Source organism: Symphalangus syndactylus, chromosome 6 (assembly GCF_028878055.3).
Source record: "Symphalangus syndactylus isolate Jambi chromosome 6, NHGRI_mSymSyn1-v2.1_pri, whole genome shotgun sequence".
Classification (NCBI taxonomy): domain Eukaryota; kingdom Metazoa; phylum Chordata; class Mammalia; order Primates; family Hylobatidae; genus Symphalangus; species Symphalangus syndactylus.
In genome coordinates, this window is record NC_072428.2 from 22,967,844 (window position 1) to 22,993,512 (window position 25,669).

At 38.8% G+C, this 25,669-nt stretch overlaps 1 protein-coding gene across 4 annotated transcripts in view; it reads right to left on the bottom strand.

Moving 5' to 3' along the window:
* The window catches only part of HIPK3 (homeodomain interacting protein kinase 3), an 85,364-nt gene that overhangs the window by 17,237 nt on the left and 42,458 nt on the right, over nt 1-25,669 (bottom strand). For 2 of the 4 annotated variants that reach the window (XM_063641016.1, XM_063641017.1), the window contains exons 3-6: nt 11,240-11,363; nt 2,553-2,672; nt 896-982; nt 201-385 (exon numbers count right to left, since the gene is read on the bottom strand). In XM_063641016.1, coding sequence (XP_063497086.1) covers nt 201-385; nt 896-982; nt 2,553-2,672; nt 11,240-11,363 — 516 coding nt within the window. The remainder of the gene's footprint in view (nt 1-200; nt 386-895; nt 983-2,552; nt 2,673-11,239; nt 11,364-25,669) is intronic. The other 2 variants (XM_063641018.1, XM_063641019.1) reach the window with 1 other exon arrangement.

Consider the following 25,669-nt stretch of genomic DNA (forward strand, 5'->3'; position numbering starts at 1 on the left):
AGGAACACTGGACTGCAATTCAGACTTGGGTTCTAGTTCCCTGACACTTACTGGTGTACGTGAACTTGGTCAAGTTAGCTTAGCCTCTTTTGACTCAGGTTACTTGTATTTAATGAAGAAAAGTAATTTCTCTGATGCAGTCATTTTCTACAGACTAATTTTTTTTTAGAACCACTTTAAAAGATCTTAAAGTAACATACTGGTTGCTATGAGGGAAATCTAGAAGATGTTTCATATTAACAAAAGGATGGTTCAGGGTCTCAGCTGGAGTAATTCTTAAATCTGCATCAATCAGCAACATTTTCTTCAACAGACTAACAAATTCTCTTCTGTCAGCTTTCTCAGCCAAAAGATCACTTCCTTCCAAATCCATCACTGTGTTCACCTGAGAAATCAAAATTTCAAGCCATCAAGTAAAAATAAGTCACAGAGGGTACTGTAAATTCCACAGTTAAAAAATAAAACAAAAATCACAACACAGGAGCGGAGAGGGAACTACAATTATCTTAAAACAGAGAAGAACAATTAATATTAACAAATCCTGAAAATGTGTTGAGGTACCAAATAGGATTCAAAGCATAAAAGAAGATTTTAAAAATTAAACAAATATCCATTTCTAATGAAATATAGGGAAAAGAAATCTGTTGGCTAGGATTTTTCCTTTCAAAGCAAATACTTTTTTACTAAAGAACAAACAGGTAAATTAAAATTTTGATAACAACAAATGCAATTTAGCTCCTGAAAGGCTGAAAATAGAATCAGTTTCATCTGAAAAACTTAAAAACAGCATGGACTCTGTAGCCATTTAAAAACTGAGTAACATGTTTTGGGCTCCTTGGCATTCAAGTCTACCATCTAAGCATATAAGATTAACAAATGTGGCTATGGTACTCACATGCGCTATATCATCCAGACTGTTGAAAATGTATTTTCTGGCTTCTTTAGACTTCATTCCTGTCTCTGCCTCATGCTCTTCCAATGTCTTATTGCATACATCAAAGGGAAAAAAGAACACATTATTACCCACAATATGCAAATTTCTTTAATCCTGGCACATTTAGTCTAATATATTAAATATTCTAAGGCAAATAGTAATTTCAAAAGAGAAACTATCAAAAATGTATTTTTTAAAGTATATGCAAAAAAAAATGAGAAGTGCTTGGTTCAGGCCAAGAAAAATATTGCAAATGTAATAAACCCCATAAAGAAAATAACTAGGCCGGGCACAGTGGCTCACGCTTGTAATCCCAGCACTTTGGAAGGCCGAGGCGGGTGGATCATGAGGTCAAGAGATCAAGACCATCCTTGGTCAACATGGTGAAACCCCATCTCTACTAAAAATACAAAAATTAGCTGGATGTGGTGGCATGTGCCTGTAGTCCCAGCTACTTGGGAGGCTGAGGCAGAAGAATCACTTGAACCCAGGAGATGGAGGTTGCAGTGAGCCAAGATTGTGCCACTGCACTCCAGCCTTGCAACAGAGTGAGACTCTGTCTCAAAAAATACAATAATAATAATAATAATAACTGTTTATGAAGTTAATTATTGAGGATTTACTGATTCCCCCAAAGATCCTAGCACACTTGGGATATGTAGTAAGAGGTTAGATTCATTCCCTGTCCTATAAAGTGTAATAATGTAGAACTGAGTAGACACACAAATGTTGTTATACACATAAAAGTTTTTTTTAATTTAAGATGAATTAATAATTATGTTGTTGAATTAGAGAGTAAGTGAAGTTATTCTAAGAGGGCTTTCTTCTTAAAGAAGGAAGGGGGCTGGGCACAGTGGCTCACACCTGTAATCCCAGCACTTTGGGAAGCCGAAGCAGGCAGATCACAAGGTCAGGAGTTCAAGACCAGCCTGGCCAACATGGTGAAACCCTGTCTCTACTAAAAATACAAAAATTAGCCAGGCATGGTGGCAAGCACCTGTAATCCCAGCTACTTGGGAGGCTAAGGCAGGAGAATCACTTGAACCTGGGAGGTGGAGGTTGCAGTGAGCTGAGATCGCACCACTGCGCTACAGCCTGGGCAAGAGAGCAAGACTTCGTCTCAAAAAAAAAAAAGAGAAAGAGAGAGAGAAGGACGGGGCCAGGCATGGTGGATCACGCCTGTAATCCCAGCACGTTGGGAGGCAGAGGTGTGCGGTTCTCTTGAGGTCAGAGTTCAGGACCAGCCTGGCCAACATGGCAAAATCCTGCCTCTACCAAAAATACAAAAATCAGCCGGGCATGGTGGTGCGAGCCTGTAGTCCCAGCTACTTGGGAGGCTGAGGCAGGCGAATCGCTTGAACCCAGGAGGCGGAGGTTGCAGTGAGCCAAGATGGCACCACTGCACTCCAGCCTGGGCGAGAGAGAGAAACTCCATCTCAAAAAATAAAAACTAAAAAAATTGAAAAAAAATAAAATAAAATAAAGAAGGGCCAAAAATGAAAATTCAAAAAAAGGAAGAAATACAGTAAAATGTAAATAGACATGGAAGGTATTATCCATGCATATGAGGCATCTTAGAAAACTAGTCTTCTAAATATTCTATTTTTTAATGAATTACCTTTAATCTCCAACCAGAATGAGACATATCTGTTTCTTTGCAAAAAAATCTTGTGGATTTAGTACCCACATTTAACAACTGTTCTCCTGGCAAACCTTGAGTCTGAGAAATGTATCGAATCTGAAAAATAATTTACAGAACAGAATAGTTTATTCTTTCATGTGACAGAACACTTAAGTCAGACACTAGGCTATATGTTAGGTCAGGTATGAAAATACATAGTCTATGCCCTCAAGAAATGCACTGTCTAGTGGAGAACATATATGGAAAAAATTATAATACAGAACTATAAGTATCATAATAAATGCATGCTTGATAGAAAAGGCATACCTAAAGTAATTGTGGTCAGGTAAAGTTCTAGAAGAGGTGGTCCTCAAGTTTGGTGTTAAAGGACAAATAGGAGTTTGCACTGGAAGGGTGGGGGGAAAAACTATGCTAAGGTTATAGCATGTGTAAATATGGAAAATCAAGAGAGAATGCCCTCACATTCAAAGACTGGAAGTACAGAGGGTCACTAACAGAGAATGGTAAGAGATGAAATTGAACTAGCAGGTAAAGGGCTTTATCAGCAAATTAAGAAATTTGGATTATATGCCAGGAGGTAATAATGGGAAACCACTAGAAAAATTTCAGCAAGAAATTGACAGCTTATATTTTAAAGAAATGTCTGACAATGGGTGAGGGGATAAGGCCAGAGAAGAGATGAAGAGGGTCTGAACTGAGAGACTGAATGGGAAGAGAGGAAGGAATGGATTCAAAAGAGATATAGATTGATAAACAATGGGTGAATTACTATGGTGGGAGTTTGGAGGGAACACTTTTTTGAGACACTGATATATACACAGCTGTGTCTCTAGGGGAAGAGGCATGGTAGTTGATGGGGTCTCCCAAGGGTGATACTAAAAAACTCCAGCTTCAGGGCTTCTGAACTTAATATTTCTGTTTGAAACATTCTTTCCCCAGATATCTGTATGGCTCTCTTGCTTCCTTCAGCTCTTGGTTCAAATGTTGCCTTATTGACCAGGCCTTCCATGACCCATCAATAAATAACAGCAACCTCTGCCCTTCTCAGTACCTCACCCACCATCCTCCTGGCTATATTTTTCTCCACTGTGCTTTTCATTACCTAATATTCTATACATTTACTTTCCATTTTCTTATCTCTCCATGAGACTCTAAGTTCCATGAACGGAAGGACTTTTTTGTTTACTTACATACCCCCAGAGCCCATGAAAGTGCCTGGTACACAGTAGGCCCTGAAATATTGATTCTCCCACTTATGAGTGGGAAACATGGGGGATAAACAGGGGCTCAGAAAAGAGAGAGATCTCTGGGGGCTAAAATTGCTTTTCCATCCTTCCTTCTTACTAAAACTTGACTCCCCTAACCTGTATTTGAGAATAAATGCAAAGATTTCTTTTTAACCTCAAAGACTCTCCTCCATCAATTAGTCCATCCTCTTCTGCATCTATTTCTTCCTCCCTCTGAGCTCTCTCCCCACCAAATACAAAAATGTTCAATATCTTCTATCCTAAAAAAAAAAAAAAGAGTAAACCTCCCTTAACTACTTAACTCTCTCGTCTCACCCTTAAAATAGTACCCTATATTATTTCACTTCCCATTCACACCTCAACACACTGCAATCTGAATTTTAGTCTCATCACCCTCATGATATGGTATTAAGATAAGTAATGGCCTGTTAGTGACAGACATGTTTAATAATCACATATAAATCCTTATTTTACTTTGATACTAATGGCTACTACCATTTTACATAAAAACTGCTCATTCAATTTCCATGACGCCATGCTTTTCTGGGTCTCTTCTACTTCCTGACAGTCTTTAACTGTGTTCCTCTGTTTGTTCTTTATATGACACTGCTTTCCAGAGTCTTGTCTTTCTTTTTTCCCTCTACAAGTCCTAAGTGCCCACAATTTTATCTCTAAATCTGCGCCTCAATCTTTGGCTCTAGCTCTGGAGCTCCAGACCCAACTGCTTATTGAAACTTTCAACCTGGCTGGACTCTAGTACCTCCAACTGAATATATCCTAAACTGATTTGCCCCCAGATCTGCTAATCCTAATGTATTTTCCTCCTATGGTTAATAGCAACACCATCCACTCAAATCAGAAACCTGAAATTGATGCCCTGTACCTCTTCCTCATCATGCTCCCCCAACATCCAAAAGCCTAACAATTTTACTTCATCAACATTTTTCACAACTGTCCCCTCCTCTCCATCTCTACCTCAGATTCTCTTCAATTCTGAGTTAAACAATTTCACAAGCCTCCTGATTATTCTACCTGCCTCCAGTCTCTCCTAATGTCCTTACCCGCTCACCCCCAATTCATTATTCACACTACTGCCAAACATTCTGGCAAAATGTGCATCTGTTAGTCACTTGTGTAAAATTACTTAATAACCCTTTACCGCCTAGAGCAAGCTTGTCCAACCAGCAGCCCCGGCCCAGGGGCTGCATGAGGTCCAATACAAATTTGTAAACTTTCTTAAAACATTATGAGTTTTTTTGTGATTTTTTTTTAAGCTCATCAGCTATCATTAATTTTAGTGTATTTTATGTGTGGCCCAAGACAATTTTTCTTCTTCCAGTGTGGCCCAGGGAAGCCAAAAGGCTGGACACCCCTTACCTAGAGTATCAATTCCAGACCTCTAACCCTAGCAAACAGGCCCTCCAACTATATATATTCCCTGCCCTTTTATATTCTCCTGGTACTTCGGCACCAGCTGGCACCATGTCGAACCACATGGGCCAGTCTCTCTTTCCTATATTGTTCTCGAACTTCTACTTATCCAACATACATATTCCCCCTTTCACCAAATCCACAAGAAAAACTTTTACTATTCCTTCTTCAAGACTCAGCTCAAGAATTTTCTCCTCTATAAAGCCATCCCTGACGATGCCAAGCAGAGGTAATTACTCTACTCTGTGCTATCATCACACCTAGAACATGCATTTATAATTATTATAACTATATTACAATTTTTTACATGTCTGTTTTCCCTACTAGATTGTGTGCCTTCCAATAACAGTCTGTTTTATCCACCATTTGTATCCCCAATTTTATATAAAATGACAACGAAAACTTCCACATTACAAACTGGCTTCATTTCGTTAAAGTGCTGCTCTTTCTCCCCACCTCCCACCCACTAAGTAGCTAAATTCCTTATTTTAAGGAAACAGAAAAATGGAAGGAAAAAGTACTAAGAGTTTGGTGCCTGGATGCTGCATCAGACAGAAAAGCCATCAACAATTCAATTTCAACAAACAGAGCATCTATTATTTGCTAGATGCTAAAGACATGTAGATAAATAAAATACGGTGCCAATCTTCAAAAGCACAATTCAGTAGAACAGAAAAATATTTAAGCATATAATCTGCAATTAAGCTAGTAAGCCATTGTGAAGAAGAAAACAAAGTGCTAAAAAAGCAAAGAGAACAGAGCAATTAATGCACCTCAGGAGTTGACATGGCTCTGTAAAACAAAACAAAACAAACAAACAAACAAAAAAGTGGCCAGTGAAAACCTGAGTTTATTACTTGTCATACTGCCCGCCCAGTCTTTTGAAGAGAAAAATGTTCCAACTAGAACCCCTAATATATAAATGTTTGCCTTCCTCCATCTCCAGTGGATGAAGAATGGGAATCTGACACATAATTCTAAACTGGCCTCATGAACTCAACTAGAAAAAAACTAAGTCAATCAGATTAACTATGTCAGAAATGTGAACTAAGAAATACCAATGACTCTCGGGGGATGAGCTAAAGGGTTACAGGTAGGGCTGGGGTTTTTATGGTCATGTAACCTAATCAAAGGTAAGGTGAGCAGAAACTCAGATCAGAATAGACAAAGGCACTTGAAGAACAGCCAAGTCACACTGATGGTCCAGTACCAGTGAAGTTCTACCAACACCTGTTAATTCCTCTAGTGTCACCTTGCTTTGAAAAGCAACTTCAATTCCAAACTTCACAAATCCCAGTCATATTATAGTTCCATTCTTGGATCCTTGTGATAGTCCACTGACATAGTTTGAATGTTTGTCCCCACCAAATCTCCTGTTGAAATATAATCCCCAGTGTTGGAGGTAGGGCCTGGTGGGAGGTGTTTGGGTAACGGGGGCCGATACCTCATGAATGGCTTGGTGCTGTCCCCCTAACAGTGAGTTCTCTCAAGATCTGGTTGTTTCAAAGTGTGTAGTACCCATCTCCCCCATCTCTTGCTCCTATTCTCACCATGTGAAACGCCTGCTCCCCTTTCCCTTCTGCCATGATTGTAAGCTTCCTAAGACCCTCACCAGAAGCACATGCTGGAGCCATGCTTGTACAGCCTGCAGAACTGTGAGCCAATTAAATCTCTTTTCTTTATAAATTACCCAGGTATTCCTTTATAGCAATGCAAATGGCCTAATACATCCACACATATAAATTATTTGGGCCAGCTTGTGTCGGTCTCTTTGCCAAATAGCCTGACAAAAACAGAAATCTTGAAAGATTTATTTTCTCTGCAGTTGAAATAGTGAACTTTATTTTTCTTACATAAGACTTGAAATTACCAAATATAATTTGAATATAAAGTCAAACTCTTAGTTGTTCTGGATAACATTCTATCTAAACTCCAACAAACATTTTGGAGAAATAATCAACATTTACCAACTATTGTCCATCCGTCTATCCATCCATCCATTCATCCATCCATCCATCCATAAAATAGTCCTTAATTCCCTAGAATACTTTTGATATTTCCCTAGTAAATATAAGTCCTATAAATAGAACACTAATAAAAGACAGTTTATCTACAATTAAGACAGGAAGGGATTCACGCACTGTAACAATTGGTGGGTAGGATCTTTCCTAACCACACACACTAAATATAGATGTCTATATAAACGGATATAAAATGCACATACAAGAAAATATGAAATTATAAATTTTCAACATGGTCAGTGTCTACTTACAGAATCTAAAATCCAAAGAGAAAATGGCATTGGAAAGGCTTTAAGAGATGATAAATATGATGAAAGGGCTAGAACACCAACCCTATAATGAAGAATTAAAATACTTTGAATATTTTTCCTGGTGACTCAAATTTGGCTTTTAAGAATATAATAATTTGGCCAGGCATGGTGGCTCGTGCCTGTTATTGCAACACTTTGGGAGGCCTAGGCAGGAGAACCACTTGAGCCCACGAGTTCAAGTTTGCAGTAGACCATGATCCTGCCACTGCACTTCATCCAGGGCAACAGAGAAAGACTCTGTCTCTAAAGAAGAATATGATACACTGTTAAGAACTCTTTAGTTTACATCTATAAAATGGAGGCAACAGTAGTGTGTACTTCATAGGGTTGTTACGAGCATTAAATGAGTTAATATAAAGTGTTAACAGCAGTTTCTAGTACATAAAAGAGCTTAGTAAGCATTAATTACCAAATATTACTATTGCCCACTGCATTGCCACTGTAAGGAAAAAAATAATAATTAGAAAAAAACTGCCAGGCCAGGTGCAGTGGCTCACACCTGTAATCCCAGCACGTTTGGAGGTCCAGGCGGGAGGATCACTTAAGCCCAGGACTTTGAGACCAGCTTGGGCAACATAGAGAAAGAGACCCCATCTCTACAAAAAATTAAAAATGAGTCAGGCATGCTGGTGCACACCTGTATCCCCAGCTACTGGGCACAGCCTGAGGTAGGAGGATTCCTTGAGCCCAGGAGCTCAAGACTGCAGTGAGCTATGATCACTGCAGTGAGCTATGATCATTCCAGCCTAGATGACACATTGAGACCCTGTCTAAAAAAAAATACCAACTCCCCAACTGGGGTGTCCAAGTATGTCTAGGCAGCTGATTCTGGAATAAGGAACAGATTAGAGAGAGACATACCCTACTGGTGGCCCTTTCACATCCTAACATTAGGTGATCATAATCTAGGGAGATGGGGAAAATCTATGAAAGTCAAACACATTAACAAACAGACTAAAGCTGTTCTGAGAAACATATGTGGCCAGGCGCAGTGGCTCACGCCTGTATTCCCAGCACTTTGGGAGGCCGAGGCGGGTGGATCATTTGAGGTCAGGAGTTTAAGACCTGCCTGGTCAATATGATGAAACCCTATCTCTACTAAAAATACAAAAATTAGCCAGGCATGGTGGCACACACCTGTAGTCCCAGCTACTAAGGAGGCTGAGGTGGAAAAATTGCTTGAACCTATGGGGCGGAGGTTGCAGTGAGCCGAGATGGAACCACTGCACTCAGGCCTGGGCGACAGAGTGAGACCCTGTCTCAAAAAAGAAAAAGAAAAAAGAAAAACATATGTGAACATTTTAACAAGTGCAAAAAAAAAAAAAAAAAGCACTTGAAAGTCCCAAACCAAGTTAAGATTGATAGGGAAAAAAAAAATTATCAAAATTTATCAAAGCCTTTATAACAAATACCATGCTTGAAAATGAGTTTAAAGTCCCAGATTAGGGCCAAAACAAAGATGCCCACAAAATCACTACAATTTATTTGCTTTGCATTCATGTATTTTGTAAAATATCTTAAACATTGAACTGTGGGTGGGGCACAGTGGCTCACTCCTGTAATCCCAACACTTTGGGAGGCTGAGGCAGGCAAATCACAAGGTCAGGAGTTTGAGACCTGCCTGGCCAACATGGTGAAACCCCGTCTCTACTAAAAATACAAAAATTAGCTGGGCACGGTGGCGCATGCCTGTAATCCCAACACTTTGGGAGGCCAAGGCAGGCAAATCACAAGGTCAGGAGTTTGAGACCAGCCTGGCCAACATGGTGAAACCCCGTCTCTACTAAAAATATAAAAATTAGCCGGGCATGGTAGCACATGCCTGTAATCCCAGCTACTCGGGAGGCTGAGGCAGAAGAATCGCTTGAACCTGGGAGGCAGAGGTTGCAGTGAGCTGAGATCACGCCACTGCGCTCCAGCCTGGGCGACAGAGCGAGACTTCGTCTCAAAAGAAAAAAGAAAAACAAAACAAAACAAAACCCCCACTGAACTGTGAGACTATTGATGCTATATGCCAAGGGCCAATGGCTTTTTTTAATCCCTTTGGTAATATACATCCTGAAAACATTGTCAATCTGGATCAGATAATACCTGTTCCAAGTCTAGTTTAAAAAAAACAAACATTCATTATAAAATTTAGAAAAACTGAGCTTTGGTCAAGGCTTTGTCTTTAAAATTACTATTGTGACTTTTGACAAGTGAATTCATTTTTCTGGGCCTTTTTCTCCTTTATAAAATGAAAAAGGGGCAGTCACTGGGTAATCTCTGGGGTCCTTTTCAATACTAACATCAGTTGTTCAAGATGAACTGTGAAGTCCTAATCGAGTATAATAACAAATCAACTTGAAATTGCCACTAGAGGGTGTCCTGCTCCAGGGTACTATGTATGCCATAGGCTAATCTACAAAGCCAAGGTTGTATTTCTAGCATTTTACTGGTGCCTCCGTACTCCAACAGCTAAAGGATTACGGGACTCTGATTCAATTACTAACTCGTTCAGAACTGACAGTAGTCTCACATCTGTATCAAAGCTAGTAATTGGGTAGAAAGCTGAAAGAAGACAGGATGTATGGAAAATTTTACAGAAACTCAGTGGAATCCTGAACACGGAAGAGGGATGGTAGAGAATATGGAAAACCTAACCTAAAAGGGAAGGTTCATGTATGATGACAAGAGATTAAAGTCAATGATAACATCTAATCTAATAATCAGTATTAAATGACAGAGTCATCTCAGGAACATTTAAGTCACCTAAATTAATTACCTCTCTTTTTCCTCTTGATAGAGAAAATAGCCCTAAAATACCAGGCTATAATCATGATTATGTAACAGGTGCTTTAAATTCTTCTATTTTCTATTCTTTCTTGCTAGAAAGTTAAATATCATCTAAATAAAAATACTAATCAGAATGACAAAATTAATGTAACTACTTTGTTGATTTTGACTAGCATTTTCTATTAGAATGAGTTAAGTACATTATCTCAAAGATACTCAAAGAGTAATAAATAAGATGGCAGTTTCTCCAAAAAATAATCTTGGTATTAATATTTAAGACTACTAGCAAACAACACTGTTCCAATAGTACAGAAAGGCTAATGAATATACCTGAAATGTACCATGAAAAGTGTGCTTAATAAGGTAATTTGCTGAATTCTACTGAGAATCATTAAACAGTGCTAAAAGAGAATTTCAGCACCACTCAATACAGCTAAAAAGACTGAGAAGGGTTCAAGTTACTGAGGTATTTAAAACACCAATAATGGCAGTTGGTTTAAGACCAAAAGTTTTAACGCCTTTTAGGAGCTTTTATGCCTTGGCAGGGGCTGACGTTTCATACATCATCAAAGTTTGTCACCCAAGCAAAGCACAATTAATTAAATGGACACAATCCAACCCTTTATATGTTTACAGTATAAAATTTTCCCAATAATTTTACAAAACTGGTTTTGAGACTCTGTAGGCTGTAACTTTATGAAAACTTACTTCAACATTATAAAACAGTTTTCAAAATCAATTCTACAAGATCCCAGATTCTGTCACTTTATGTTAAAAAGACTTTCCAGTGTATTGTACACCTGCAGCCATGTGTTCCTGTAAGTCTGTTATTATTCTTTACTTTCTACCAATTCTATTAGATTATCATTATTTGTTACCTGATCATACTCCAAGGCTCCTGGGTAGAGCGGCCATCCAAGAAATAATTCTGCAATCACACATCCCAATGACCACATGTCTATGGCTTCACAAAATGGCAACCCCAATATAATCTCTGGAGCTCTGAAATTTAAAATTAAAACAAAAATCAGGGTGGTTTTTCTCTAAAATTACCTAATTTCAACTGGCATTCTAGGAAGTTGGTAAAATGACAGAGGTATCACATTCTATGTATAGGAACTCCTCACTATTTCAGAACTCTTTGAAACCTAGACATAATCCTGAATTAATCTGAAAGGGGTACTATGAGTACAACATTTCTATAATAAAGTCTCTTCCACTGTAATCCTTTTCCCTTATAGTTTTATTAACATAACATTTTTTGAAAAAGGAAAAACATACATCTTGTTTTTAAGACTACAGTAGATCAGAAATAACACAATAGGAAGAGAACCGGCAAACTATTAAATACGTACTATGACAACAGCAGAACTGAAAACCAGACATTGAGAGAGAAAACAAAAACAAAGCAAAACCCTCAAAGGCTAAAAGTGAATCTAGACCTAGATATTACTTCAGAATACAGTAATAAATATTTACCTAATTGGAGCCATTAGTCATCCAAGAGATTAAACTAAATTCAGTGTATTGTCTTAAAAGGCAAACAAGTATACAGCATATAACAAAATAGTTAAAAAGCATTTTAGCACTTAAAAGGGTTTGGTCATTTGGGAAATGTACTCCAAGAAACATATTATTTCTAGATAAATTATGTTGCACCTTCATATGGATTTCCCTTGAGAAGATTCATGTTCTAAGACAGACCCCATGTACAGCTGTGTAATTCCAAAGAAGTCATACGTATCACAGTTATTCTACATTAGTGTGTGCATGTGTGTTTAATTTTAAAACAGTCTCAATCTTACAGAGAAGTTGCAAGAACAGTACATATTTTTTCCTTAAATCACTTGAGAATAACTTGCCAAATTTCTGTATACTTTATAGTTCCTACAAACAAGAATATTCTCCTACATAACCACGATACAATCATCAAAATCAGGAAATGAACACTGATACATCTCCATCTTCTAAGCTTCAGACTCCAATTAAGTTTGGCCAATTATACTAATACCATACTTTTTGGCAAAAGGATCCAACTCAGGATCATGCATTGCATTTAGCTGTCCTATCTCTTTCAGTCTTTTTCAATATGGAATAATTCCTAAGTTTTGTCTAGATTTCCATGACCTTTGCATAACATATTACAGGCCAGATATTTGGAGAAACGTCCCTCAGTGTGGGTTTGTCTGATGTTTCCTCATAATTAGATTCAGAGGAATATCACAGAAGTGATCATGTTTTCTCATTGTATCTTATTAGGCATGCAATTCTGATATGTTCCATTACTAATAATTTTTACTTTGATCACATGATGTCTGCTATATTTCTCCACTACTAAGTTCCTCCGTTTCTCTTTCTAATTAAGTATTTTGTGGGATCTCAATTTGAAACTATATAAATAATCCATTTCTTAGTAAACTTTCATTTTTTTCATTTATTTACCTGTATAAGTACAGATTAAAGGATTCCTACTTTATTCAATGAGTTATAATCCATGACTATAATTACTTATTTTGATTCTCAGATTTTCCCAGATTTGGCATGGTGGCTCACACCTGTAATCCCAGCACTTTGGGAGGCCAACATGGTAGGACTGCTTGAGCCCGAGTTCCAGACCAGCCTGGGCAACATAATGAGACCACATCTCTACAAAAAAAAAAAAATTTTTTTTAATTAGCCAGGGTGATGGTCTGGACCTGTAGTCCCAGCTACTTGGGAGACTGAGGTGGGAGGGTCGCTTGAGCCCAGGAGGTCCAAGATGCAGTGAGCTGAGATTGTGCCACTGCACTCCAGCCTGAGGGACAGAGCCAGGCCCTGTGTCAGGGGGAAAAAAGAGAAATCCCAGATTTGACCAGTCATAACTCCCTCAGACTTTTATGTTCTTCTGACATGTCCTCATCATTCTCTGATTATTTCTTTGCTTTCTGACACAGCAAGATATTCCAGGTGCATCTTGTTCTTTCCCTGCTCCAGTCCTAGAAACAGCGATTTCTCTGAGGATCTCTGGTATCTTTTTGTATAGAACAGACCTTTGAAACAAAGATCAGGGAGCTATGGATCCTCATTACTATTGGGATGGTTCCCAGACCTTCTCAGTACGTATATTATCTAGAGTTAAGCAAAATAAGCCTGCTAATTTCTTAACTGAGACTGGGGGTTGTCATCTCCTAAGGCAGTGGTTCTCAATCTTGGCTGCACATTACAATTATTTGGTCCTGGCCACACCCTACGCCAATTAAATCAGAAACCCTAGGGATTAGACTTAGGAATCAAGAGTGGCTTCAACATATAGCCAAAGTTGAGAACCAAAGCCCTACACTCAAGAAGTTAGACCAACGGGAGGACCACCCCATTTCCTCCCTACAACTCTTCTGGCAAAGGAAATTCAGAGGATAATGAACAAGTTGTTTTCTACTACAGACTTGGGATCTGTCCAGTGAATATTCTACTCCTGGCCCCATCTCTGCTGTAAATAATACTTAAGATTCAGTAGAACCTTAACCAATCCACAGGCATTTGTTGAAAATAAGAGCCACGGGAGATTCTATGAGATATAAAAGATCTTCAAAACATGGTTATAAGAAGTTTTCATTCTTTTGACAAAATACTCAAGTGTCTGTATGGATGTATACACATTAATTATATTTAGGTATAATCAAATGCTAAAACGTGTTGTAGAAAGATAAAAAAAAGTAAGCTGCACTAAGTTATTAATCCTATATATTCACAATATTGTACCAAAAAAAGCTATCAAAGATGGAGACCTTATCTCTTTTTGTTCATTATTTGTGTACCCAGAACCTTGTAAAGAATATGCATTCAGTAAACATTTCTCAAATAAATCATTTCAACATAGGTTGAGTCACACAAAGAAAAGTATAAGAGTACAGTCTGGTTTTGGACTAGGCCTTCAAATACAGAAGTCTAGGCAGAAAGAAAGAGAACGGGGCATAGGAGTTTATAAAGGGCATATATTAACCTATACTAAAAAAGATTCAAAGCAAAAATGCAGTTTTGAAAGTATGGCATCGAAATGAGATTCACTACCAATGTTAACCATATACTAATCTGAATGTGAAACAAAAATCAGTAAGACTAATGATAGGCCTATTACTGTGTGTATACAAGTTTTATGATTATTTTGAAATATTTAATATGAAAAATTCTTCATGGGATTTGAAATTTTTCAGTGTAGAAATTTTCAGTATCGCATTTGGCAATAAAGGAAAGTAACAGACTAACAGCACCTAAGATATATACCATTTAAAGAGACTGAAATCATTTTAATTCTGTTAACAGTAAGAAAAGAGTTTCTGTCAGACAAAGAGCAACAAATTCCTTCTGCCATGTGCTACCATTTAATGAATAAGTCAAGTTTCTAACTGATGGTGACAACAAGAATATAGAGTCTTCTTTACAAAATCTTGATCAGGAATTGCACATAGCTACTCAAACATAAAACCTGAGATACAAAAGTTACACTCACAGAAGCAAATTCAAGTTTCCCATTTTAAAATACAAAAGAGTTTTAACTGGGAGTTTTATACAAGTTCACTATCTATTATTGCATTAGTTCAGATCCTCTGAGAAGCAAATTAGATACACCAGAAATTTGTTGGGGAAGATGCCTGGGCAGCATACAAGCAGAGGAAGCAGAAGGAGGTGAGGAGAAACTTGAGCAGGGTCTGAGGGTGGAAGAGGAGAGGCAAAGGAGTACTTGGGTACAAAGAACCTCCCACAGCAGTGCAGTTATGAGAAAGTCTCGGTTGGGCCAATACCAAGTCCCTAAGCAAACATTATCTGTATGAGGAACCTCCCATCAAGCAAGAATAGCCCAACTCTAGTACCCCCCACTGTGCCTGGTCATTGATGGGAAGGGGCCCAAAGGAAGTATGGCCTCAGCCTGAGCACTGCAGCACATCTGAAGGAGCAGCAGCTGGAGGCTCGCAGCCAGCTGCTCCACACAGGGGACCCTCTTGAAGGGGACTCTGAGTGGCACACTTTCACAGCTGCCACAACTAGCTTCCCAAAAGCTTCTTCATTTCATTTCACAATACATTATCTATCATAGAGAAAATGTAGTAAATTTCTTCACTAAGTCCCCTACAAACAAGACCAAATTCTCCCCCAGTTAACCGTAGCATGCCATGCATTTTCTATGTATATCATACCATAGCATGCGGAAAGTTGGGAAGCAATGCCTGAAAGCACTTAAAATCTAGATGAAACTGCCAGAAACATGACAGTTCTACCAGCCAGTTTACAACACAATACACTTTAAAAAATAAACCATGCATTGAAAGAATACATCCGTCTGTCAGTAGTGAATAAAACTTAGTTTACTGGTTTCATCTTAATTGGCTCTCAAATTCCTCCCATGGGCTAAATATACTTGTGGATGAAAGAGACCATAGCAGGAATTCTGACTAGTGGACCACTCACAGAAATCTTCTGTCCTACTCCTACAGAAAGTTCTTCCACTTTTTTCATCTACCTTAACTCTTATCCTCTGGGCATGTGTATGTGGCAGTGCTAAGGATATTGCAGAGAAGAGACATCATTTGTACTTTTGTAGAACAGTCAAGGCGCAAATTAAACATGCCAGCTGAATGGAGAATACAACTAAACCTGTTTCTCCTACTCTATAAATAATAACTCGCAGTTAGAAGGTAAGTGTGAAAACCATAAACACAGCAGTTTAGGGCATGTGATAAAGCCAATCTACGTCTGAAATACCATTTCTTTTCCTTTTTTATTTTTTGCCATGTGCTTTTAGTTGAATTTATCAATCCTTTTACTCTAAAATCTTGAAGCACTGATATAAAACTTATGTTAAAGTGGGTAAGTTGAAAAACAATTTTCATTTTATCCAATAGAAGTCACTCCCCCACTTCCCCAAACTTCTCCATCCCTAGGCCACCACAAATCCACTTTCTGTCTCTATAGATTTGCCTATTCTGGACATTTCATATAAATGGGATCCAGCCGGACGTGGTGGCTCACGCCTGTAATCCCAGCACTTTTGGAGGCCAAGCTGGGAGGATCACTTGAGGTCAGGAGTTCAAGACCAGCCTGGCCAACATGGTGAAACTCTGTCTCTACTAAAATACAAAAATTAGCCAGGTGTGGTGGTGTGCACCTGTAATCCCAGCTACTTGGGAGGCTGAGGCAGAAGAATTGCTTGAGACTGGGAGGCGAAGGTTGCAGTGAGCTGAGATCATGCCACTGCATTCCAGCCTGGGCAACCAGAGCTAGACTCTGTCTTCAAAAAAATAAACAAATAAAAATAAATAAATAAATAAATAAATGGAATCCTATAATACGTAGTCTTTGTGACTGGCTTCTTTCACTTGGCATAATGTTTTCAGTGTTCAACCACGTTTTAACACATATCTGCACTTCATTTATTTTTATTGCTGAATAATATTCCCTTGTATACAATATTTTATTTATCCATTCATCGGGTAATGGACATTTGGGTTGTTTCTACTTTTTGTCTATTATAGAAAATGAGCTGTTAACAGGACAGGCCGTGTCAGCTCACCAGGATGCTGAGAAGAACACACTCCAGTGCTCAGGAAGGTCAGAGTAGAGAGGGTCTACATGAAGAACAAGTACGGCCTCAGACAGAACTGGCCTATTCAGGAAGAAAATGCCTTTGATGGAACATATATTCAAAAGGGAAACAGTGGCCACTCGTTTTTCTAGTTTTTTTTCTGAGACGGATTCTTGCTCTGTCACCCAGGCTGGAGTGCAGTGGCAAAACCTTGGCTCACTGCAATCTCCGCCTTCTGGGTTCAAGCAATTCTCCTGCCTCAGCCTCCCGAGTAGCTGGGACTACAGGCATGTGCCACCATGCCAGGCTAATTTTTGTGTTTTTAGTAAAGATGAGGTTCACCATGTTGGCCAGGCTGGTCTTGAACTCCTGGCCTCAAGTGATTCGCCTGCCTTGGCCTCCTGTAGTGCTGGGATTACAGGTGTGAGCCCTTGGCTATGGGCACTAGTTTTTGAAGGAACTATTGATTTTTCTTTCTACTTTGTCCAGTGCAGCAGCCTTTACGGTTGAGCTAATCTTGTCCTATTCATTTTTCAAACCTCTAGGGCACTAAAAGAAAACAGTAAGAACCTCTTGCTCATATACTGGCAATTCAATATAAAAGAACATGGATCATGGATGCAATTCCCTTTGAGCGAATTTCATTGAACTTTATGTTACAGTAGTACTAAAAAGTTGGGAATGTAATGGCCAGTGCGGTGGCTCACGCCTGTATGCCCAGCACTTTGGGAGGCCAAGGCAGGCAGATCACGAGGTCAGAAGATCAAGACCATCCTGGCTAACACGGTGAAACCCCGTCTCTACTAAAAATACAAAAAATTACCTGGGTGTGGTGGCAAGCACCTGTAGTCCCAGCTACTCGGGAGGCTGAGGCAGGAGAATGGTGTGAACCCAGGAGGCAAAGCTTGCAGTGAGCCAAGATCACACCACTGCACTCCAGCCTGGGCGACAGAGCGAGACTCTGTCTCAAAAAATAATAATAAACATAAAAAATAAATAAAAAGTTGGGACTGTATGAAGAAAAGCTCTGGGAAGACAAATACTGGAGCCTGGTAAGGAAGCACTGATTTCACATAATAAAAATCACCTAAATAGAGCTAGATTTCAAACACTCAGGAGTAGATACATAGCTCTCCCCCAATAGCACGTAATTTACCTAAGCCTTAGTATTTTCATTTTTAAAACAGGGTTTTACTAACCTTACACACTCAGAAGATTATCTAAAGGACTAAGTAAAAGAATGTGTGTGAAATGTAAAGCAGTATATACATTCCTGTAAACTATTCCTACTCACTGTCCTACTTCACATTTCCTCTTTTGAAACCTCCACCTCCTCCCCACCCTCACTGTTGTCCTTGTATTCTACTTTACTAAAATAAACAGATGTAATTTGAAAGACAGCTTCCATATTCTCACCACATCTACTAGACCACTTGCAGCTGTCAGTGTAATGCTTCTAAGACATCCATGCTCACCTACTGAAGTACATCACTCCAATTTCCCACCCTCATTACCAATATCTCTTTCTCTATAGGACAATTCTAGATCTCCATCTTGGAAAAATAAAGGAGAATTTAAAAACTCTTGATTATATATCCTCCTTCAGCCATCACCCCTTTTTTCTGTTCCCATTTTACACCAATCCTTCTTGAAAGCACTGTTTATACAAGCTGCCTCCAACTCTACCCCCATCTCCAACTCATTCAAAAAGGCTTTCATTACCCTATCGTTCCACCCAGATAGCTCTTATCAAGGTCACTAAACCACTGCATTCACTACGTCCTCAATCTACTTGACTTGCAGTATTTAACACAGCTGATTATTAATCTACCTGCACTTGAATTCCAGGGCACCAGAACTCTTCGTTCTCCTCCTTATCTCATTAGCACACCCTTTTCGGACTGCTTCACTAGCTCCGTTTCATTTTCCCAACGTTTAAACTTTGGGGTATCTGAAGGCTCAGTCTTTGGGCATCTATCCTCTCTATGCAAATGACCTCCCTTACATGATCTCATCCTGTCACATGTTTTTAAATAACCACCTCTATTCTTAAGACTCCCAAATGTACATCTCCAACTCAGATCTCTAACTCCAGACTTGTGAATCCAATTGTCTGCTCAGCACTTCTTCTTGAATGTTTATTAGGCATCTCAAACTGAATGTGTTCAGAAAAACTCCTGATTCCCCCAAACTCATTTCTCTCACAGTCTTACTCATGTCAGTAAATGACAATTCTATCCTTTCAGTTTCTCAGGCCCACAACCTGTGAGAATCAAATTTAACTCTTCTCTTTTTCTCACTTCCTACATCAGCAAATTCCACTGACTCTGTCTTCAAAATACAGTGTATCTATTAATAGAACGTAACTACCTTTACTGCTACCACCCTGATCCAAACCACCATCACCTCTCATCTGGATTACTGCAAGAGCTTCCTAACTGTTCTTGCTTCTGTCCTTATCCTCTACCATCTCTTCTCATTATAGCAGTCTGAGTGATCCATTTAGTACATAAATCAGACCATGTCACTCCACTCCTCAAAATCCCAACTGGCTTCCTATCACAGTAAAAGTCAAGTTCCTCACAATGTAACCACCTTTACTGTTACCACTCTAATCTAACCCCCCATCACCTCCATCTATTATTACAAGAGCTTCCTGTTCTTCTTTGCTTCTGTCCTTACCCTCTGCCATCTATTCTCAATCTAGCAGCTTGAGTGATCCATTTAATACATAAATTAGACCATGTCCCTCTTCTCCTCAAAACACTGATAGCTTCCTATCTCAATTCCTCACAATGGCCTACAAGGGGGCAGCCCTTAGCTACATCTGAAACTTCCTACCATTCTCCCACTTGCTTGCTCTGGTCCAGCCACATTAGCCTCCTTACTGTTTCAAACCATAGTTTCTGCCTCAAGACCTTTGCATTTAAAAATATCTGGGAGAAGAGAGTTCCAGGCAGAGAGAATACAAGACTTGACCCCTTCCTCTTATCTTGTGTTACTGCTTAACAGTCATGTTACTAGAAAGGCCTTCCCTGACCACCTTAAATAGAAGAGTAAACCCTCACCAACACATGGCACTTGCCTTTCTTCCTTTATCCTGCTTGACTGTTCTGTATAGCACTTGTCATTAAGTGATAAATACGTTGGCTTATTATCTATTTTCTCTCTGCCCCCACTAGAATATAACTTACGTGGGGACAAGAACTTTAATTCTTTTAATGCTATATTCCCAACACATAAAACACTTCATTATTTGTTCAATGAATTGATCAACCAACAAAAGCTAATAGCATATATCATTCATTCAGGAAAACAAAGAAAATGTTGTTAAACATCACCGATATGAGCTGAACAAGTATGAACCAATGGACTCTTACATAGCCATTTTGCACTGGGGACAACTGTTTTATGACTACATAATTTAAAAAAATACTATTTACTGAGCTTTAACAATGTGCCAGGTATCATGACTTTTTTTTTTTTTTTTTTTTTTTTTGAGACGGAGTTTCGTTCTTTTTGCCCAGGCTGGAGTGCAATGGCACAATCTCGGCTCACTGCAACCTCCGCCTCCTGGGTTCAAGCAATTCTCCTGCCTCAGCCTCCCAAGTAGCTGGGATTACAGGTGCCTGCCACCACACCCAGCTAATTTTTTGTATTTTTAGTAGAGATGGGGTTTCACAATATTGGCACGGATGGTCTCGATCTCTTGACCTCATGATCCATCCGCCTAGGCCTCCCAAAGTGCTGGGATTACAGGCATAAGTATAATTTCATTTAAAGAAAATGTTTTAAAAACAGATTACTGCATTGTTCTTCTACCCAAGACCAAAAATGTGGGTAAACAAAATGTTCTACATGAAACAGAAGAACCCCTGGGTTGAGTACAGCCAATCCACAGAATGAGAAATAATAAATCATTGTTTCTGAAGCAACTAAGTTTTGGGATTGTTTGTCACACAGCAACAGATAACAAATACACTGCCCAAAGTTACTCAGAAAGTGGTGGGACTGGGATTTAAATTTAAACCCCAGATTCTAAAGCCTCTTTCTCTATTCCATTTCATCTCAAATCCTAAAACCTTTTGATTCAAAGAAACACAGGAAACCAAATGAACAGAAAACCTAGAAATTGGCCCAGAAGTAATTTTTGGCAATTCAATAAAGATATCCTCTGATTTTATTTTCTACAGAGCAGGAAAACACTGACCTATATTTTCTAATAGTTCTATAACATGAGAAAACATTTGTTATGTTCCTTTTATGATTAACTGGTCTTTAGATTTCTATGATGATCAAAAGAAAAGGGGAAGAGACAGATTTTGCTAGCATTTTTTAAACCAAACTTTTCATCCTATATAAATCCTTTTTAAAATATACAGTGACAGTAATAAAGTACCAACATAATACTATGAACCAAGCAATGTTCTAAGCATTTTATAAGTATTAACCCATTTAATATTCATATAAACACTTTTAATAGATGAAGAAACAGACAAAGGGTAAGTAACTTGCCTAAGGTCACACAGCTAGTAAGATGTACAGTTAGAACTCAAAATCCATGCTTTTAACCACTACACCTTAAAATAAATAATTCCTATGATCCCTAAAACTACTGGACTTTTGGGCCAGTCACTGTGGCTCACTCACGCCTATAATCCCAGCATTTTGGGTGGCCAACATGGGAGGATTGCTTGAGGTCAGGAGTTCGAACCCAGCCTGGGGAACATAGTGAAACCCCCATCTCTATAAAAAATAAAACTAAAAAAAAAAACAAAAAAAAAAAACTATTGAACTTTTATCTTAATGCAAGTGCTCACACTTAGATGCTGTATTTCTCAATAATCTCCTCTTTTTCTTTATACCTATCACCTTTGATTTTAAAACTAATCAGGAAATGTAAAATATACTTAAGAGAATTCTAGCGGACATTTTACTGAACTCTTCCTGTTCTTTAAGCATTTACTCATCTTAACCATAAAAAATCTTTCACATTAAATACATAGACATCCTCTAAAATACCTCTTAGTTAAAACAAAGCTCTTAGTTTGGGGGAGACAGTTCCTAAAGATGACTGTAACATCTTTTTACAGACGCAGTTAGGAAATGAGCTCAACAGTGGATGTGACCATCTACTAGTCAGTAGGTGTGATTAGTCACAGATACCAATACATCATGCACTCAACAAATTCTTACAAGTTAAAGCCCTATACTTGTAACAAAAGACAGCAAAGACCTAAAGTGGTTATAAAATGCAGGCACAGATAAACAAGTGTTTGTACAAGCACAGCAAATAGAAGGATACACGCCTAAGTTGTATCAGCAATTATCAATGAGGAATCAACCTGGCAAGGAGTAGGAAATGCTATATATTTCCACAATATTTTATTGTTTCTAAAACAAGCATCTCATACTATAAAATAAGATTGGCCAGGTGCAGTGGCTCAGGTCTGTAATCCCAACTCTTTGGAAGGCCAAGCTGGGAGGGATCACTTGAGCCAGGACATCAAGACCACCCCAGATAATATATGGAGACTCGGTCTCTATAAAACAATTTTTAAAAAATATTAGCTGAGCGTGGTGGTGTGTGCCTGTGGTCCCAGCTACTTGGGGAGCTGAGGTGGGAGGACAGCCTGAGCAAGACTGCAGGGAGCTTAGACTGTGCCACTGAACTGCAGCCTGGGCAACAGAGCGAGACTCAAAAAAAAAGAAAAAAAAAAAAAATTAGGGCCACGCACAGTGGCTCACGCCTGTAATCCCAGCACTTTGGGAGGCTGACGCAGGAGGATCATTTGAGGTCAAGAGTTCAAGACCAGCCTTGGCCAATATGGCAAAACCCCATCTCTACTAAAAATACAAAAATTAGGCATGGTGGTGCACACCTGCAGTTCCAGCTATTAGGGAGGCTGAGGCACGAGAATTCCTTGAACCTAGGAGGCGGAGGTTGCAGCAAGCAAGATGGCACCAGCCTGGGCAACAGAGCAAGGCTCTGTCTCAAAAAAATTTAATTAAACACATAATAAAAAAAGATTAATGTTTAAAGTTGTCAGTCCTTGAGACTGCACAGGAATTTACTAGTTTTCTTATTATAAGTACCAAATTAGATCTTAAGTGAATCTTATTTATTTTATTTATTATAAGGAACAATTTTCTGGGTTTTTTGTTGTTGTTTTGTGATGGGGTCTTGCTCTATAGCCCAGGCTGGAGTGCAGTGATGCAATCATAGCTCACTGCAGTCTCAACCTCCAGGGTCTGGCAATCCTCCTCCCTCCAGCATCCCAAGTAGCTGGGACTACAGGCGTGCACCACCATGCCCAGCTAATGTTTCTTATTTTTTGTAGAGACATGGTCTTGCTACATTGCCCAGGCTGGTCTCGAACTCTTGGCCTCAAGTGATCCCCTCACCTCAGCCTCACAAATTTCTGGGAATACACGTGTGAGCCACCATGCCCAGCCAGGAACAATTTTCTAACGCATGTATTTGAAGTAGGAATGTGTTGCCTCAAGGGGAAAGGAATACCGGAGATGTCCTTTCGAGGTTCTATCACTGTGTAGAGGATACCATAAAGGAGACTCTTTTAGCATAACAGGGGATCTTATACTAGAGTACCTGCAAGACTCCTTCCAAATCATAATGCAACTAAAATTTATGAAAATATAGAACAGCATTTCCACAAGTGGAACTTTAACAGAAGGATGACTGTCAAAATACTACTAGTGAGTTTATTTCAGGTTAAAGCAGCTTTTTCAATATCCCACAGAATGGTGCTTTTTTAAAACAAGCAACAAACCCTCAACATTCTTAAAAAGGTAGACAGATTTCAAAACAGATGATCAACCGCTTCTACAAATATTTTTGTTATGAATGTTTTTGATATAATAAGAAATAACATCACTACAGAATATTGGACGTTCATGCAGATTGTTTTTTTGACTCTATAACCGCAACTATCCATGTTGTGATTACATGTTGAAATGTAATCAAAGTACAGCTCAGAATAGACACTCATTCAAATGTAGTTTGTGTCTTAGACTAAAAATATCACTATTAAAAATATCCTTATTGAAAGGCCACTTAATCTTTTAAGTTTGCACGACAATGATCCAGATCAAAGCACCAAGTACAAAGAATAACAGCAATAACAAATATTTTCAAAGCCTATTAAATTTTAAACTCAAGAGATGGAGGATGGAAGACAGCAAAGATTTAATATTTGTTACCAATATGCCACAAATATAGTTCACAGCCCAATACCAAAAGAGATGAATACAGCAATAATTTGCATTTCTATGACTGATCAATAGCTAATATTTTATAAAAATAGGAGTCAGGGCCAGACACAGTGGCTCACATCTGTAATCCTATCACTTTGGGAGGCCAAGACAGGCAGACAGCTTGAGTCCAGAAGTTCGAGACAAGGCTGGGCAACACAGCGAGACCTTGTCTCTACAAATAAATAACTTAGCTAGGGCCAGGCGCAGTGGCTCACGCCTGTAATCCCAGCACTTTGGGAGGCCGAGGCAGGTGGATCACGAGGTCAGAAGATCAAGACCATCCTGGCCAACATGGTGAATCCTGTCTCTACTAAAAATACAAAAATTAGCCAGGTGTGGTGGTGCGTGCCTGTAATCCCAGCTACTCGGGAGGCTGAGGCATGAGAATTGCTTGAGCCCGGGAGGCCAAGGTTGCAGTAAGTTGAGATCACACCACTGTACTCTAGCCTGGGCAACAGAGCAAGATTCTATCAAAAATCTCACGATATGTAAGAGAAGACTGTGAGAACATTACTAACATATATCAAGAGAGAGAAGCTACGGGACCAGACTGGTAGGGTAACACAAAAAGTATCTGTGGAAAATAAAGACAAAACATGTCAGTAACTGAGGTAGCATGTATCTGTTCTTTACATGTTAATGTCGAAAAATTAATGTATGATTATCACAGCTCATATATACGCACTATATTATTAGTGCTACATATTTATATTGCATTTGAATTTTACAATCTTTGAGTATCTTATTGTATGACATAACAAAATAAATGTAAGTATCCTTATTTTACAGGTGATTAGGAGGTAAGTATGGAACAATCCAATTATGTCTTAAATTTATCTATGAAGTATATTTAAAATTATAATGTATCATCAGTAAAACACCAACACAGGCTCATAATCTATTAGGTACGTTTAGGCAAAATCAGACAACAAAAATTATTTAACTGCAATAAATGATTTAACTTTCTAACTCTGTAATAATTATTAACAATAATTTAAAATGTTGATTGAGTACTTTAATATTAGAGTCAAATTCTTTTTTCTTTTTTTTTTTTTTTTTTTTGAGATGGAGGCTCTCTGTCACCCAGGCTGGAGTGTAGTGGCACAATCTCAGCTCACTGCAACCTCTGCCTGCCGGGTTCAAGCAATTCTCCTGCCTCAACCTCCCAAGTAGCTAGGATTATAGGCACCCGCCACTATGCCTGGCTAAATTTTTTTGTATTTTTAGTAGAGACGGGTTTTTACCACATTGGCCAGGCTGGTCTTGACTCCTGACCTCAAGTGATCCACCCACCTAGGCCTCCCAAAGTACTGGGATTACAGGTATGAGCCACCCCACTCCCAAGCCTAGAGTCAGATTCTGTGCTAAATGTTTTACATTCATTATCTCACTTAATCCTAACAAAACCCTTTGAGGTAGATACATTATCCCATTTTAGACAGGAGAAAACTAAGTGCAAAAGTAACTTTTCACTATC